The 13,999-nt window shown below is 46.7% G+C and overlaps 1 protein-coding gene across 3 annotated transcripts in view; it reads right to left on the bottom strand.

Annotated features, from left to right (window-relative positions):
- The window catches only part of XRN1 (5'-3' exoribonuclease 1), a 223,576-nt gene extending 209,991 nt beyond the window's left edge, over nt 1-13,585 (bottom strand). For all 3 annotated transcript variants that reach the window (XM_082248988.1, XM_082248987.1, XM_082248989.1), the window contains exon 1: nt 13,451-13,585. In XM_082248988.1, coding sequence (XP_082105114.1) covers nt 13,451-13,525 — 75 coding nt within the window. In that variant the 5' untranslated portion in view covers nt 13,526-13,585. The remainder of the gene's footprint in view (nt 1-13,450) is intronic.
- Between the last annotated feature and the right edge of the window lie 414 nt (nt 13,586-13,999).

Below are 13,999 nucleotides of genomic sequence, written 5' to 3'. Positions count from 1 at the left end.
TCAGACAAAATTTTTTTTTGTAAATTCTTTATTTAGCAAGAAAGGCATACAACACAAGCATGAAAATTCACAATTGACAGATCAACACCTCGAGGAGGGTATAAAAAGCATTAAACATAATGTGGCATCCCGGGGTGCAGTGGCCTCTCTTGATGCTGAAAAGGCTTTCGATTCTGTGTAATGGGAATACCTGTGGCAGGTGCTTTCCCAATTCGATTTTGGGCCCCGCTTTATTGCCTGGGTCCGTCTCCTGTATGAGGCCCCTGTAGCCCGGGTGCACACTAACGGCCTTCTGCCCCCCCCCCCCTTTCGGTTGCATAGGTGTACTAGGCAGGGTTGCTCGCTCTCCCCTGGTCTTTTCGCCTTGGCCATTGAACCATTGACCATACTACTTCAGGCATCGGTAGAGGGCTTGGCGGTTGGCCCTGTGGTGGAACGGGTCTCCCTATACGCGGATGATACTCTGCTGTATTTGAACGGCACTTCTGACTCGCTGCTGGCAGCATTGAGGTTGATTGAGGGTTCTCTGGAGTTCGGATTAACTGGACCAAGTCTAGCCTGTTTCCTCTCACCGCTGCGACACCCCCCCCCCCCCCACCGCCTGCTTTTCCCCTAGAGTGGGTTACTTAGGGGTGGTGGTGTGGCAGCACCTCTCCCGCTACTTGCAGGATAATCTAGAGCCTGTGTTCCGGCAATTGTTGGCAAAGAGCCAAGTGTGGAAAACGCTTCCTCTGACGCCGGTGGGGCACGTTAACCTATTGAAGATGACCTTTCTCCCTAAATGTCTTTAGAAATACCCCTGTTCCCATACCGGCGTCCTTCTTCCGTAGACTTGATGGAGTCGTTTCTTCCTTTGTGTGGGCTGGGGCTGTTCCTCTTATAGCTAGATGAAAGCTGCAGCTGCCGTTGTCCTCTGGAGGACTGGCATTGCCGTGCTTCAAGAAATATTACTGTGCGGCAGTACTAGTTACTGTTCGTTGGTGGTTTGCTCAAAATAGATCAAACCCGGCGGTCAATTTGGAAGCTGCAATCATGGGCTCATACGTGGCGTTAACGAACCTAGTCTATAGGGGGGTTAGTGTGGTGCGCGTGTGGGAACAAATGCTGGGAGCCACGGGTGAAACCGGAAACCGCCTCGCCTTACACCCCTTTGTGGGGAAACCCGAAACTGTCTCACCTCCGATCCATTCCCGACCCTAGTGTGTGGGCACGCTTTGGGGTGATTACGTTACAGCAGATATGCCTACTGCCCTTTCCGGCTTTGCGCGAGAAATTCCACCTCCCATCCCGGATGCTATTTGGGTATTTTCAGCTCAAACATGCGGTGCAGGCACAATTTCCAACGCCCATTACGGTTGTTCCTCACACGGTAGAGAGATTTTTGACCACGCGTAATGCAGATAAGTTGCTATCGTCCATTTATCTCTGTCTCACGTGTGGACGCCTGGAACGTGTTCCCCTCCTGCTCCGACAATGGCGCCAGGATATTCCTGAGCTATCAGAGGAGGATTGGGATCAATGTATCTCTCATTACATACCCATGGTAATCTAGGCCAGGGATAGGTTTGTTCAACTAAAATTTTTACATAGGGCGAAACAACTGACCATGGGATCCCAGCTACACCCTTCTCTACTGCTAGCATGCCCAGGGGAAGGGGGAGAAATTTTCACGTTTCCAGAAGAAACGCGTAATATAGAAAGAGTCAGAAGAAAAGGTAAGAAAAGAAGAGGAGGGCCAACAGAGTCAAAGGGGGGGAGACAGAACGGGTGGAGGGGGCAGGGATGGCCAACCGCAGGGCAAACCATCAGTTAGGTAATAAGTTCTCTGTATTCTGCCGAGGTGGAGAATTCATGCCAATAGAACCAACGCTCAAAAAAAGTATCTCTCGTAACTCTTTCTGCCGCCACAAGATCCTCCATCTCATTGACATAGGCAACTTTACGTAGCCACATAGCCACCGTGGGAGGCTGGGACTGTTTCCAGAGTAGGGAAATGCAGCTTCTGGCCGTCGTAAGCAAGAGCGGTAAGATTGATTTCTTGTAGGAAGCTCTCGGATACCGATGGTGATGAAGAAGGAAAAGAGCTGGGTCTAGCATGAGATTATAATCAGTAAACTTTTGGTGAATGTTTAGCACTGCCGACCAAAAAGGCAGTAGGCGGCGGCAAGCCCAGAAGATGTGGAGGAGAGAACCTACCTCTTCCCCGCACCCCCAGCAAAGATCAGAACAGGAAGGCAACATCCTACGGAGCTTGACCGGGGTAAAATACCACCTAGTTAAGAACTTTTATCCAGCCTCCTGATATTTGAAGCATGTAGAAGTCTTATATGCAAAAAAAAGGCAGTCGCTGGTGGCAGAGAGCCCAGGAAATGGGCAAGTTGGACCTTTTGCCAGAAGGATAAGGAGTCGAAAGTTTGATCAGAGCAAAGCTGCTTTCTAGAGACCCTTTGGTCTTGATGAATGAAGTGTCTAGCTTGGTACAGACCCTTGGTCTTTAGAGCATGGAAACCCGGGTCTCCCATCCCAGGTGTAAACTCCGGGCTGTCCACCACCTGAAACAATGGGGATGACAGGGGGGCAAGACTCCACTCCCTGCACACCCTCTGTCAAATTGTCAGAGGGGCCCCTATCGTTGGTTATATAGCCAACCTTTTCGGCATAGGAGACCGATTCCAGTAAAATGCTTCCTGAGAGGGCTCACCCACCAACTGTTAAATCTGAACCCATTGTTTGAGGGAACCATGTCTGTACCAGTCCAGGACCCTAGCCAAATGGCAAGCTGTATGATAGAGCGCCGCATCCGGCAGGGCCATGCCGCCGTGAAGTTTGGGCATGCGTAGAATCTCCAAAGCCAGACAGTGGGGCCTCTAAGCCACAGGAATTCCCGGAAAGTTCTATTTACCCGTTTCAGAAAGGCGGGGGGAACCGCTATAGGAAAAGCCTGGAGCACATAGAGCAAGTGGGGCATTATGTTCATCTTGATGATGTTGCAATGGCCAAACCAAGAGAACATGCCCCGCTTCCATTCCTCCAGATCCTTCCTGATCCGGGCAAGAAGAGGAGGGAAATTACATTCAAAAATACGGTCGGGGCAGTTCGGAAGGGAAATGCCAAGATAAGTGATATGAGAGGAGCTCCATTTAAAGGGGAAATCTGCACGAAGCAAGGACGCCATAGGAGCCGGCATCGCAACCGCAAGAGCCTCCGATTTTTGATGATTGATTTTATAAGAGGATTAAGGCTTCATATATATTAAATTCCTTCAGGAGATTAGGGAGAGAGATCAGTGGTTGAGTAAGAAAAAACAAAAGATCGTCGGCATACGCCGCTATTTTTGGCGAAAATGATGAAGAAATCGATAGTCCCATGATGTCGGCGTTGGCCTGGATCGTCCACAGGAAAGGCTCAAGGGACAAGACAAAGATCAGGAGGGACAAGGGGCACCCCTGACGGTGCCATTGGTAATCGCAAGAGCTTGAGAGAGAGTACCATTATTCTTTACACATGCCGAGGGTCGGGAGTAAATCGCATGGATCCATGACATCATACGATGGCCCAGACCCACCTGTTGCAAGGTCTCAGACAAAAACGACCAATTCACCTGGTCAAATGCCTTTTCCGCATCTGTCGAAATGATCATCATGGGGATCTTCCGGGTATGGGCTGCTCAGAGCAGGTTAATCGCCTTGGTAGTGTTATCCCTCGCTTCCCGGGAGAGCACAAAGCCCACTTGATCGTCGTGGATCAACTGAGGGATCAGGGAGGCCAAAACACTAATATTTTAGTAAAAAGCTTCAGATCGATATTAAGGAGTGAAATAGGCCGGTAATTTTGACACGAGGGGGTCTTTACCTTCCTTTGCTATCACCGTGATGTGGGCCAGGAGCGAGTCCAATGGAAGCTCATCGCCCGAACCCGCCGCATTGTATGCGGAGAGGAAGTGCGGGGATAGAATGTCCTCAAAAAGCTTTTTAATACATAAGAGAGTATCCGTCGGGCCCCGAGGCCTTGCCACCCCTCGATCCCGCAAGGGCTCTGGAAAAATCACAGGACAGAATAGGTTCTTCCAGCAGCGCAAGCTCCTCCTCTGGGAGTCTCGGGAGACCCGAGCGATGGATGTATTCTCGGATTTTGAAACGGGAATCGTCCAAGAGTTCCAGAAGAGGACTCTGGAGTTAAATTATATAAAGAAGCTTAATGGCGGAAGACTTACGTGATTTCCTCCGCCGCCTGTACCTTCAGTCTAGAGGCCGTAAATATTTTGGGGATAATCTTTCCACATTTATCCCCGTTTTCATAGAAGGAGCGCTTGCACCTAGCCAGGTGCGGCTTTCGCCTTGAACAGCGCCAGGGTGCGGAGCTTCTCACGGTGGGAGGTAAGTTCCAGTAGGGCGGCCCAAGCTTGAGTATGCTTGTGGACAGTCTCCAGAGTCTCAATATGCTTCAAGAGATCTGTCATGTGTTGCGTTCTCTCTTTAGTCATTTAGCTTCCAATGCCATTGTTTCAACTCCGGTCGTCTCAGGTCGAGCTCCAGCACCACCGGGGCATGGTCCGATATAGTGATGGAGCCAATAGAGGCCGAAATGACACGGGCCAGAAGGAACTGCGGGAGCAAAAGAAGTCAATGCGCGTATAGGAGTCATATGGGGGGGGGGGGGGAGTAGAAGGGGAGGTGGGAGCTGAGGGATGAAGGAGAGGAGGAAGAAGGAGAGAGGGAAAAAGGAGAGCGATTGGTAGGGGGGGGGGATAGAGAACCGCGGCGAGTGGGAAGGGGGAAGTAGGCAGGAGAGGAAAAGAAAGCAAGAATGAGAGGGAAGGAACTGGGAAGAAAAAAAGAGGGACACACAATAGGTGTGAGCCCAAGGGATTATACTATGACGCCAACGGCGTTACAGAGACCAAGTCTCCAAATACCCAGTGATCCAATCCCAGCCACCCCCAACAGTGGGGTGGGACGGGGTGGATCCAAGGGAATCAACCTTAGTGGGGAACAAGGAAGGGCACAACAGGAGGAAGAGGGCTCCCGTCCCCAATCGAACCCCAATCAGCAAGATATGACATAGCAGAAGGCATGGAACATGAATAAAGAGGAGAGAGGGCGCCACTCAGTTGCAGAGAACTACAGCGGAACATATGATGCCCACACAGGAGGACAAGGAGGGAAGGAGAGAGCAAGAAGAGGACAGTGAAAGCAAGGAAGACGAAAGAAGGGAGGGAGGGAAAGAAGGGGGAGGCAGGAGGCAGAGCCCAGAAAAGAGGGAAGGTCAGGACCAAGGAGGACCCCCGGAGAAGAAAGGCCATCGCAAGGGGAGGGGAAAGAACAGAGAAGAGAGGAGTGGAGGGGGAGGGGAGGAGCGGGACCGGGCGGCGTAGTGCGGCCATAGTAGCGGGCGCCAGGCCCCCCCCCCCCCCCCCCCCGAGTCCCACAACCCGCAGGCAGATATCGAAGATAATGAAAAACAGCAGAGCACAAAACCAAACAATATAATCCCCCACTGGACCCCCAAACCTCCCCCCTAACAGGCCTTAATATCCCCAGCACAGCTCCCGCAACGTATCGTCCAGCAAAGCCGCACTGAGAGGACATAGGGGGACTCTGGAGTGATCAATACCGCCATTCAGGCCCCAACCACAGAGGGCCAACCCATGGACTAGGAGCGGAGTCCCGGCCGGGCAACAGTCTCAGCAGCGGGGGAGGCTAGAGCAGCAGCACGGCCAAAGATAGTAGGCAGCAATGTCTGGCTTCTACTGAAGGCACCATCTAGGAAAGTCTGAGCATGTACGGCCAGCAAGCAGCTAGGGCAAGGGGACCCCGTCACCAGGGAACGGGGAGTGCTGGCAGAAGGGCAGGTAGGTGGGACACATCAGATAGCGAAGCACGGAAAGTCAAACAGTCAACAAAGGAGTGGGGCAGGGGCTGTACTCACAGATGGGCCTGATTGTCTGCTAAGTCTCTGGGGCCATTGCCATCGGGCCCCTGGGACGGGAACCGGAGCCCCGCAGTGGAAGAGGCTGGCCAGATCTGCAAGGTAGCTGACGGGGATCACGATCCGGGAATCTTGCCATCCAGTCGGGCACCGTCACTGGGTCAATATCGAGGAAGCGGAACAAGGCCAGCAGATCCACATGTCTGCACAGGAGGAATGAGGAGTCATTCTTACGGACGGTCAATTGCATGGGAAAGCCCTCAACGGTATGTGATCTCTGGCAATCTCCAGGAGGGGTTTTAACATGGCCCTTTGTTGAAGGGTCCCCCTAACCATGTCAGGATAGATGGTCACTGATGCCCCATCAAATTCAAGTGGGCCTTTCACCCAGGCTTCCCGGAGGACCCTGTCCTTCACCCCATACCGATGGAGCCGGCAAATAATGTCCCGGGGTTTGTCCGGATATGTTGATTTTACGCCCAGTGCCCTGTGGACCCTGTCAAATTCGAAGGAGACCGGCGGGTCGGTGGTCACTACGTGGGACAGTCTCCCCCAGGTCCTCTGAGACAGTAGCTTCAGGGATGCCCCGGAGCCGTAAGTTATTGCGGCGGCTCCGGTTCTCCAAGTTCTCTAGTTGGAGCTGGGTCTTCACCAAGATGTCACCATGGGATGTCTGGGTCTGCTCTAGAAGTGTTACCCAGGCATGGAGGTCACTCACCGCAGATTTCCCCCAGATAAGCACACCTCAATCTGTGCCACCTCTGAGCTGAGTTGCTGGAAATCTCGACGGTGCTGCTCTGTCACCTGAGCTACAATCGATTCAAGGTCCGCCTTGGTGGGGAGAGCCCGTATGAGGGCCCTGAGGTCCTGATCGTCTCAGATGGATGCCACGGTCGAGGACTGGGAGAAGGACAGAGGACCTGCAGGAGACATGGTGGGTAAAGCAGGCTGGGAGAGGGAGCTCCGTGACGGGGACAGCACGGCCGCAGGACCAGGTCCAGCACATGGGCTCAGCGGCAGGGTTCTCGGTGTAGAACTCCGGGAGTCAGGGAAGAAACTGAGGATGGGAGCCACAGGAGTTACCCTGGAGGAATTCTTGGTCTTCCTTTTCTTTTGCACGCTCATGGCAGCTATAAAGTCATTTTAAAATGCCGATTGGGATGGCTAAGGAGTGGGAGCACCAGCAAGGCACTTCTTCACGCTGCCATGGCCAAGCCACGCCCCCTCTCAGACAAAGATTTAACCACAACTGCACCCATCCCAAAAAAAAAAAAAAAAGAAGAAGGGGGGGGGGTGTTAACTTTGAAAACCAAACCAAAGCTGAATGCAGGACAGCAATTATTGGGCAGGGTCCTCCAAACAAAATGGTGCCTGATCTGCCAGTGATTGCCCACAATGCACAGATTTCCTTGACAGTCTCTACTTCCTTCTTACTAGGCAGCCTGCTGCAAACTTCCATGCAACTATTTTGTGCTAAACCACCAGCTGAATACATATTAACTCAAGTCAGAGACACTGTCCGAAAAGAGATCATTGCAGCCTTTACAAAATCTCATCAGAACAGCCTTAAGAGATAAGAGGTTTATGTCGCCGCACATTCTTTTTAGAGGACAGAATGAATGAAACCATGATGGTCCTGTGGTGTTATAGGAAAGATCTGGATAAACTACAGGATGAAAAATCACTTTATGAATGTGATTGAAGACGACGCCAAAAACTAGGCCCCATGTAGGCAACCTTTGTATTCACAGTTTATCAATTTCCAACATGTCAGGATACCACCTTGGACAGACTGGAGGTGGGCAGAGAGTACAGAGTACTTACACACAAACCTACAAATGGACATCCAGGAGACATCATTGTAAAATGTACTTTCTGCCGCACTAAGGAGAGCAAGCCTGCAAGTCTACAAGCAGCCTTTCAGGGCCACAACTATTATCTACATGCAGACTTTCTGATAAGAACAGCGCTCTGTCTATTCCTGCAAAAGCAAAGCACAATCACCAAACCCAGGTAACAACGTTCCCCAAGACTCAGATCACATGCACTACAGTCTCTCCAGAGGCAAAGCTTTCACTTGTCAGCTGAAGGATAAAACTGGATTTTTGTCTTACCATAAAATCCTTTTCTCTGATGTTCATTGATGGACACAGCTTCATATCTTCTTTGACTCTGGGTTATGCTGCTCTCCATAGGAGTAGGACTAGGTGGAAACAAAACTTAAAATACACCCCTAGGGCCGTCCTAGGGGGTATACTCCCACTTCCTGCTATAGGACTTCAGTTTGTAACAAGCAGTGTCAGAAGAATACATAACCCAACTCAACAGAGAAGTGGGAGCTGTGTCCGTCAATAAACATCAGAGAAAATGATTTTACGGTAAGAAAAAAAATCCAGTTTTCTCTTTCTCGTTCATTGATGGACACAGCTTCATATCTTCTTTGACTCAGGGGACATCCCAAAGCAGTGTCAACATGAGGGGTGGGAAAAACAGAAAATAATAAAAGAAGAAAAAATTCAATTTAAAAAAGGAAAAAAACGCCAGTACCGCAGATCCCAGCGAGGAACCAGGTCCTTACTCCTGACTAGGCAGAAAAAAACTGAAGTCCTATAGTAGGAAGGGGGAAGTATACCCCCTAGGATGGCCCTAGGTGTGTAGTCAAGTTTTGTTTCCACCTAGTCCTCCTCCTATGGAGAGCAGCATAACCCAGAGTCAAAGAAGATATAAAGCTGTGTCAGTCAATGAACGAAAGAGAAATAGGATTTATGACTTCACTGTAAAATGCTTTCTTGGTGTACATTACAGGAGGCAGTATCTCTGTACTGGTCCATGGGTTATGCACCTACCTTCAAGAGGGTGGACACTGGCAAACAAAGCTGTAAGGGCAGCAGTACTATAACCCTTACCACTCTCAAAAGCCTCAATTTTATTGCAAGCAATAAAGTGAATCATAAGAACAGAGAGGAGGGACCGGTGTCCTGTAATATACTACAAGAGAAAGTTTTACAGGTAAGTCAAAAATCATCAACTGAGGAGTGGGCAACACAGCAACAGGTCCATGTAACAAAATAGGGAAACAAAGGGCTCAAAAACTCAGAAAGTAGCTCAAAGCCCCTACATTTAAAACTGATAATAATAGGGAGCCTGAACGTCTACATGGTAAGACAAACATGTGAACTGAAGATAGGTGGCAGACTGGGAAACAGATGCCTGATTTGGAAAAGCACAAGGAGGCAAATTATAGCTCTGGTAGTCTGTGTCTTAACCCTCACCTTCAGATTGTGAGCTCCAATGATGACTTGTCTAATCTACCTGAAAATAGTTTAACAAGAGGCAGCATATCTCCAACAGGGACCCTCAGGAATGACAAAGGGAGGATCTGATTATCTAAAAGACACCTAGCTGAAAGACAGAATTGCACAGGACCAGACAGTGGAGAGAAGTCTCTCTAGAATGTTTCAGAGCAGGATATACAGAAAAGAGAATACAGTGTTCACTGTATTCTCTCCTAAAATGGACAGTTTATGTCAACCTATAGTTTAAGTATACCTAAAGGTAAAACTTTTTTAGTTGGAAGTCAGGTGTTATTGTATTATTGTTATTTGTCTCTATTTGCATTGTTTAAGAACATCATTGAAAGGGAAAATTAAAAAAAAGAAAAACATCCCAGATTGTGGATTGTCCCCAGAACAGTAATAGTAGGAATATCTTCATTTGGGTCATTAGTTCTGGTGATAATAAACAGGAATTCCCTCACTTTGAAGGGATTTCCTGCTTTAGCTATGGGATAGGAAGTAAAGGGAAAATCTCCTCAATGGGAAACTGGTGGCAAATTAAAGTAAAAAAAGTTCTTTATCACCTCCCTGACTTAAGCCCCGTACACACGTACCGATCGTCGGCCGAACGATCGGCCGTCTTTTGTCCAGGGCTGTCGTGTCTGTTGAAAACTGCAAAAGACTGCACACGAATTTTGTCGGCCAACAACAGCCGACTGCAGAAGTGATGTCATGTGATGGTTAACTTTCCTTGTCTTTTTTCTTTTCTGAGCATGCCCAGTCTTGCTAATCTGCTGTCTGTCGGCCGAAATCTGTACTGACTGGCGAACAATCGGCCGTTCTGGTGTTGGCCAACAAAAATTTTAATGCCTGCATGACAGATTCTGTTCGGCCGAAAATGCGCTGTCGGCTGTCGGAAGCATCATACTAACAAGCCTACAATCGGCCGATCGGTCGTCGGCCGAATATTTACGGCCGACAATCGGTACGTGTGTACGAGGCTTAAGGCCCTTCTCCCCCGATCACTCAGTTTGGCCGGGCTGCCCGCTCTAGGAAGAGGAGCGGCTCACTCTGAGAAGAGTCCTGGTGGTTCCAAACTTATTCCATTTATGGATGATGGAGGCCACGTTGCTCATTGGGACCTTCAATGCTGCAGATCTGTTCCTCGTATACAATCCTGTCTCGGAGGTCAACAGACTATTCCTTGGAATTCATGGCTTGGTTTGTGCTCTGAAATGCACTGTTAACTGTGGGACCTTATATAGACAGGTGTGTACCTTTCCAAATCATGTCCAATCAACTGAATTTACCACAGGTGGACTCCAATCAAGTTGTAGAAACATCTCAAGGATGATCAGTGAAAACAGGATGCACCTGAGCTCAATTTAAAGTGCCATAGCAAAATCTGTGAATGCTTATATACATGTGATTTATTTATTTTTAATAAATTTGCAAAGATTTCAAACAAACTTCTTTCACATTGTCATTATGGGGTATGGTTTGTAGAATTTTGAGGAAAATAATGAATTTATTCCATTTTGGAATTCTGTAACATAACAAAATGTGGAAAAAGTGAAGTGCTGTGAATACTTTCCAGATGCACTGTAGTTATTTTTGTATTTCTCCGATAGAGAATACTGTATTCCCTCCTATAAAAAATATTGAATTATCTCCTATAGTGAAAGTCGTATTTTCTCTTATAGTTACTATAGTATTTCTCCTATAGTGAAAGTCGCATTTTCTCTTATAGTTACTATAGTATTTCTCCTATAGTGAAAGTCGTATGTTCTCTTATAGTTAATATAGTATTTCTCCTATAGTGAAAGTCATATTTTCTCTTATAGTTACTATAGTATTCCTCCTATAGTGAAAGTCGTATGTTCTCTTATAGTTACTATAGTATTTCTCCTATAGTGAAAGTCATATTTTCTCTTATAGTTACTATAGTATTCCTCCTATAGTGAAAGTCGTATGTTCTCTTATAGTTACTATAGTATTTCTCCTATAGTGAAAGTCGTATTTTCTCTTATAGTTACTATAGTATTTCTCCTATAGTGAAAGTCGTATTTTCTCTTATAGTTACTATAGTATTTCTCCTATAGTGAAAGTCGTATGTTCTCTTATAGTTAATATAGTATTTCTCCTATAGTGAAAGTCATATTTTCTCTTATAGTTACTATAGTATTCCTCCTATAGTGAAAGTCGTATGTTCTCTTATAGTTACTATAGTATTTCTCCTATAGTGAAAGTCATATTTTCTCTTATAGTTACTATAGTATTTCTCTTATAGTGAAAGTCGTATGTTCTCTTATAGTTACTATAGTATTTCTCCTATAGTGAAAGTCGTATTTTCTCTTATAGTTACTATAGTATTTCTCCTATAGTGAAAGTCGTATGTTCTCTTATAGTTACTATAGTATTTCTCCTATAGTGAAAGTCATATTTTCTCTTATAGTTACTATAGTATTCCTCCTATAGTGAAAGTCGTATGTTCTCTTATAGTTACTATAGTATTTCTCCTATAGTGAAAGTCATATTTTCTCTTATAGTTACTATAGTATTTCTCTTATAGTGAAAGTCGTATGTTCTCTTATAGTTACTATAGTATTTCTCCTATAGTGAAAGTCGTATTTTCTCTTATAGTTACTATAGTATTTCTCCTATAGTGAAAGTCGTATTTTCTCTTATAGTTACTATAGTATTTCTCCTATAGTGAAAGTCGTATTTTCTCTTATAGTTACTATAGTATTTCTCCTATAGTGAAAGTCGTATGTTCTCTTATAGTTACTATAGTATTTCTCCTATAGTGAAAGTCGTATTTTCTCTTATAGTTACTATAGTATTTCTCCTATAGTGAAAGTCGTATTTTTTCTTATAGTTACTATAGTATTTCTCCTATAGTGAACACTGTACTCTCTCATGTAGGGATGACTGAATTCTCTCCTGTAGTGAGAACTGTACTCTCTCATGTAGGGATGACTGAATTCTCTCCTGTAGTGAACACTGTACTCTCTTATGTAGGGATGATTGAATTCTCTCCTGTAGTGAACACTGTACTCTCTCATGTAGGGATGATTGTGAATTCTCTCCTGTAGTGAACACTGTACTCTCTCATGTAGGGATGATTGGGAATTCTCTCCTGTAGTGAACACTGTACTCTCTCATGTAGGGATGATTGGGAATTCTCTCCTGTAGTGAACACTGTAATCAATCATGTAGGGATGATGGAATTCTCTCCTGTAGTGAACACTGTACTCTCTTATGTAGGGATGATTGGGAATTCTCTCCTGTAGTGAACACTGCACTCTCTCATGTAGGGATGATGGAATTCTCTCCTGTAGTGAACACTGTACTCTCTCATGTAGGGATGATTGTGAATTCTCTCCTGTAGTGAACACTGTACTCTCTTATGTAGGGATGATTGGGAATTCTCTCCAGTAGTGAACACTGCACTCTCTCATGTAGGGATGATGGAATTCTCTCCTGTAGTGAACACTGTACTCTCTCATGTAGGGATGATTGTGAATTCTCTCCTGTAGTGAACACTGTACTCTCTTATGTAGGGATGATTGGGAATTCTCTCCTGTAGTGAACACTGTACTCTCTTATGTAGGGATGATTGGGAATTCTCTCCTGTAGTGAACACTGCACTCTCTCATGTAGGGATGATGGAATTCTCTCCTGTAGTGAACACTGTACTCTCTCATGTAGGGATGATTGTGAATTCTCTCCTGTAGTGAACACTGTACTCTCTTATGTAGGGATGATTGGGAATTCTCTCCTGTAGTGAACACTGCACTCTCTCATGTAGGGATGATGGAATTCTCTCCTGTAGTGAACACTGTACTCTCTCATGTAGGGATGATTGTGAATTCTCTCCTGTAGTGAACACTTTACTCTCTCATGTAGGGATGATTGGGAATTCTCTCCTGTAGTGAACACTGTACTCTCTCATGTAGGGATGATTGAATTCTCTCCTGTAGTGAGAACTGTACTCGGTCATGTAGGTAATATTGAATTCTGTCTTCTAGTGAGTGTAATGAGTAGTGGAAGTGACAGGAGTGAGGGAAGCAGAGGGTAATGTAAGCTGTGAGTTCAGTACAGAACAGACAGTACAAGAAGCAATGTCAGCCCTGGAAGAACTGAAGGAATACACACAGCCAGTAATGACACAGACATGTCACAACATGACACTCCGAGCAGGAAGATGACGTCACGTGTCGGCGTCACTCCAGCCTCGGCTTTACCTGATGCTCTTTGACCACCTCGCTGAGGCAAGGGTACCGCTCGGAGATCCAGCGATAGAACTTGGGGACACCCATCTTGTTACAGTCCGGTACCGATCAGTTTCTGGCAGCAACAACACAACCGTCACATCCGGCGCAATCCGATATCATCATCTTTCTCCTGCAGGCGGGGGAATAAGACGTCACAGCAACCGGGGCGCCATTAATGGTTTCCCGTTGTAACGTTAAAAAACCATACCCCGTGGAGAAACCATACCCTCGTCACTTCCGGGCTGAAACAGCTGAGCAGCGCAGCAGTGCGCATGCTCAGAGCCCCGGATACGTGATTGAACATTAAAGAATTAGACAAGTGCGCATGCTCGGTGAGCATGAAATTCTCACGGCACTGTGTCTAATGTAAAACTTGCGGCGCTTACATTAAAACAGCTCATCTGAAACGTAAATCATCTCCGCTCTTCCCCCTGTCACTGCCCTCATCTCCGGTAATAAATATAAAAGCGGTGGCGGGTGTATGTGATGTAAATGTGACGGCGATCGCGGCTCCGTGAT

The sequence above is a fragment of the Pelophylax lessonae genome, assembly GCF_965119305.1.
Source record: "Pelophylax lessonae genome assembly, chromosome: 3".
Classification (NCBI taxonomy): domain Eukaryota; kingdom Metazoa; phylum Chordata; class Amphibia; order Anura; family Ranidae; genus Pelophylax; species Pelophylax lessonae.
The sequence above is the reverse complement of the archived record's forward strand: the minus strand, read 5'-3'. Positions and strand labels throughout refer to the sequence as shown.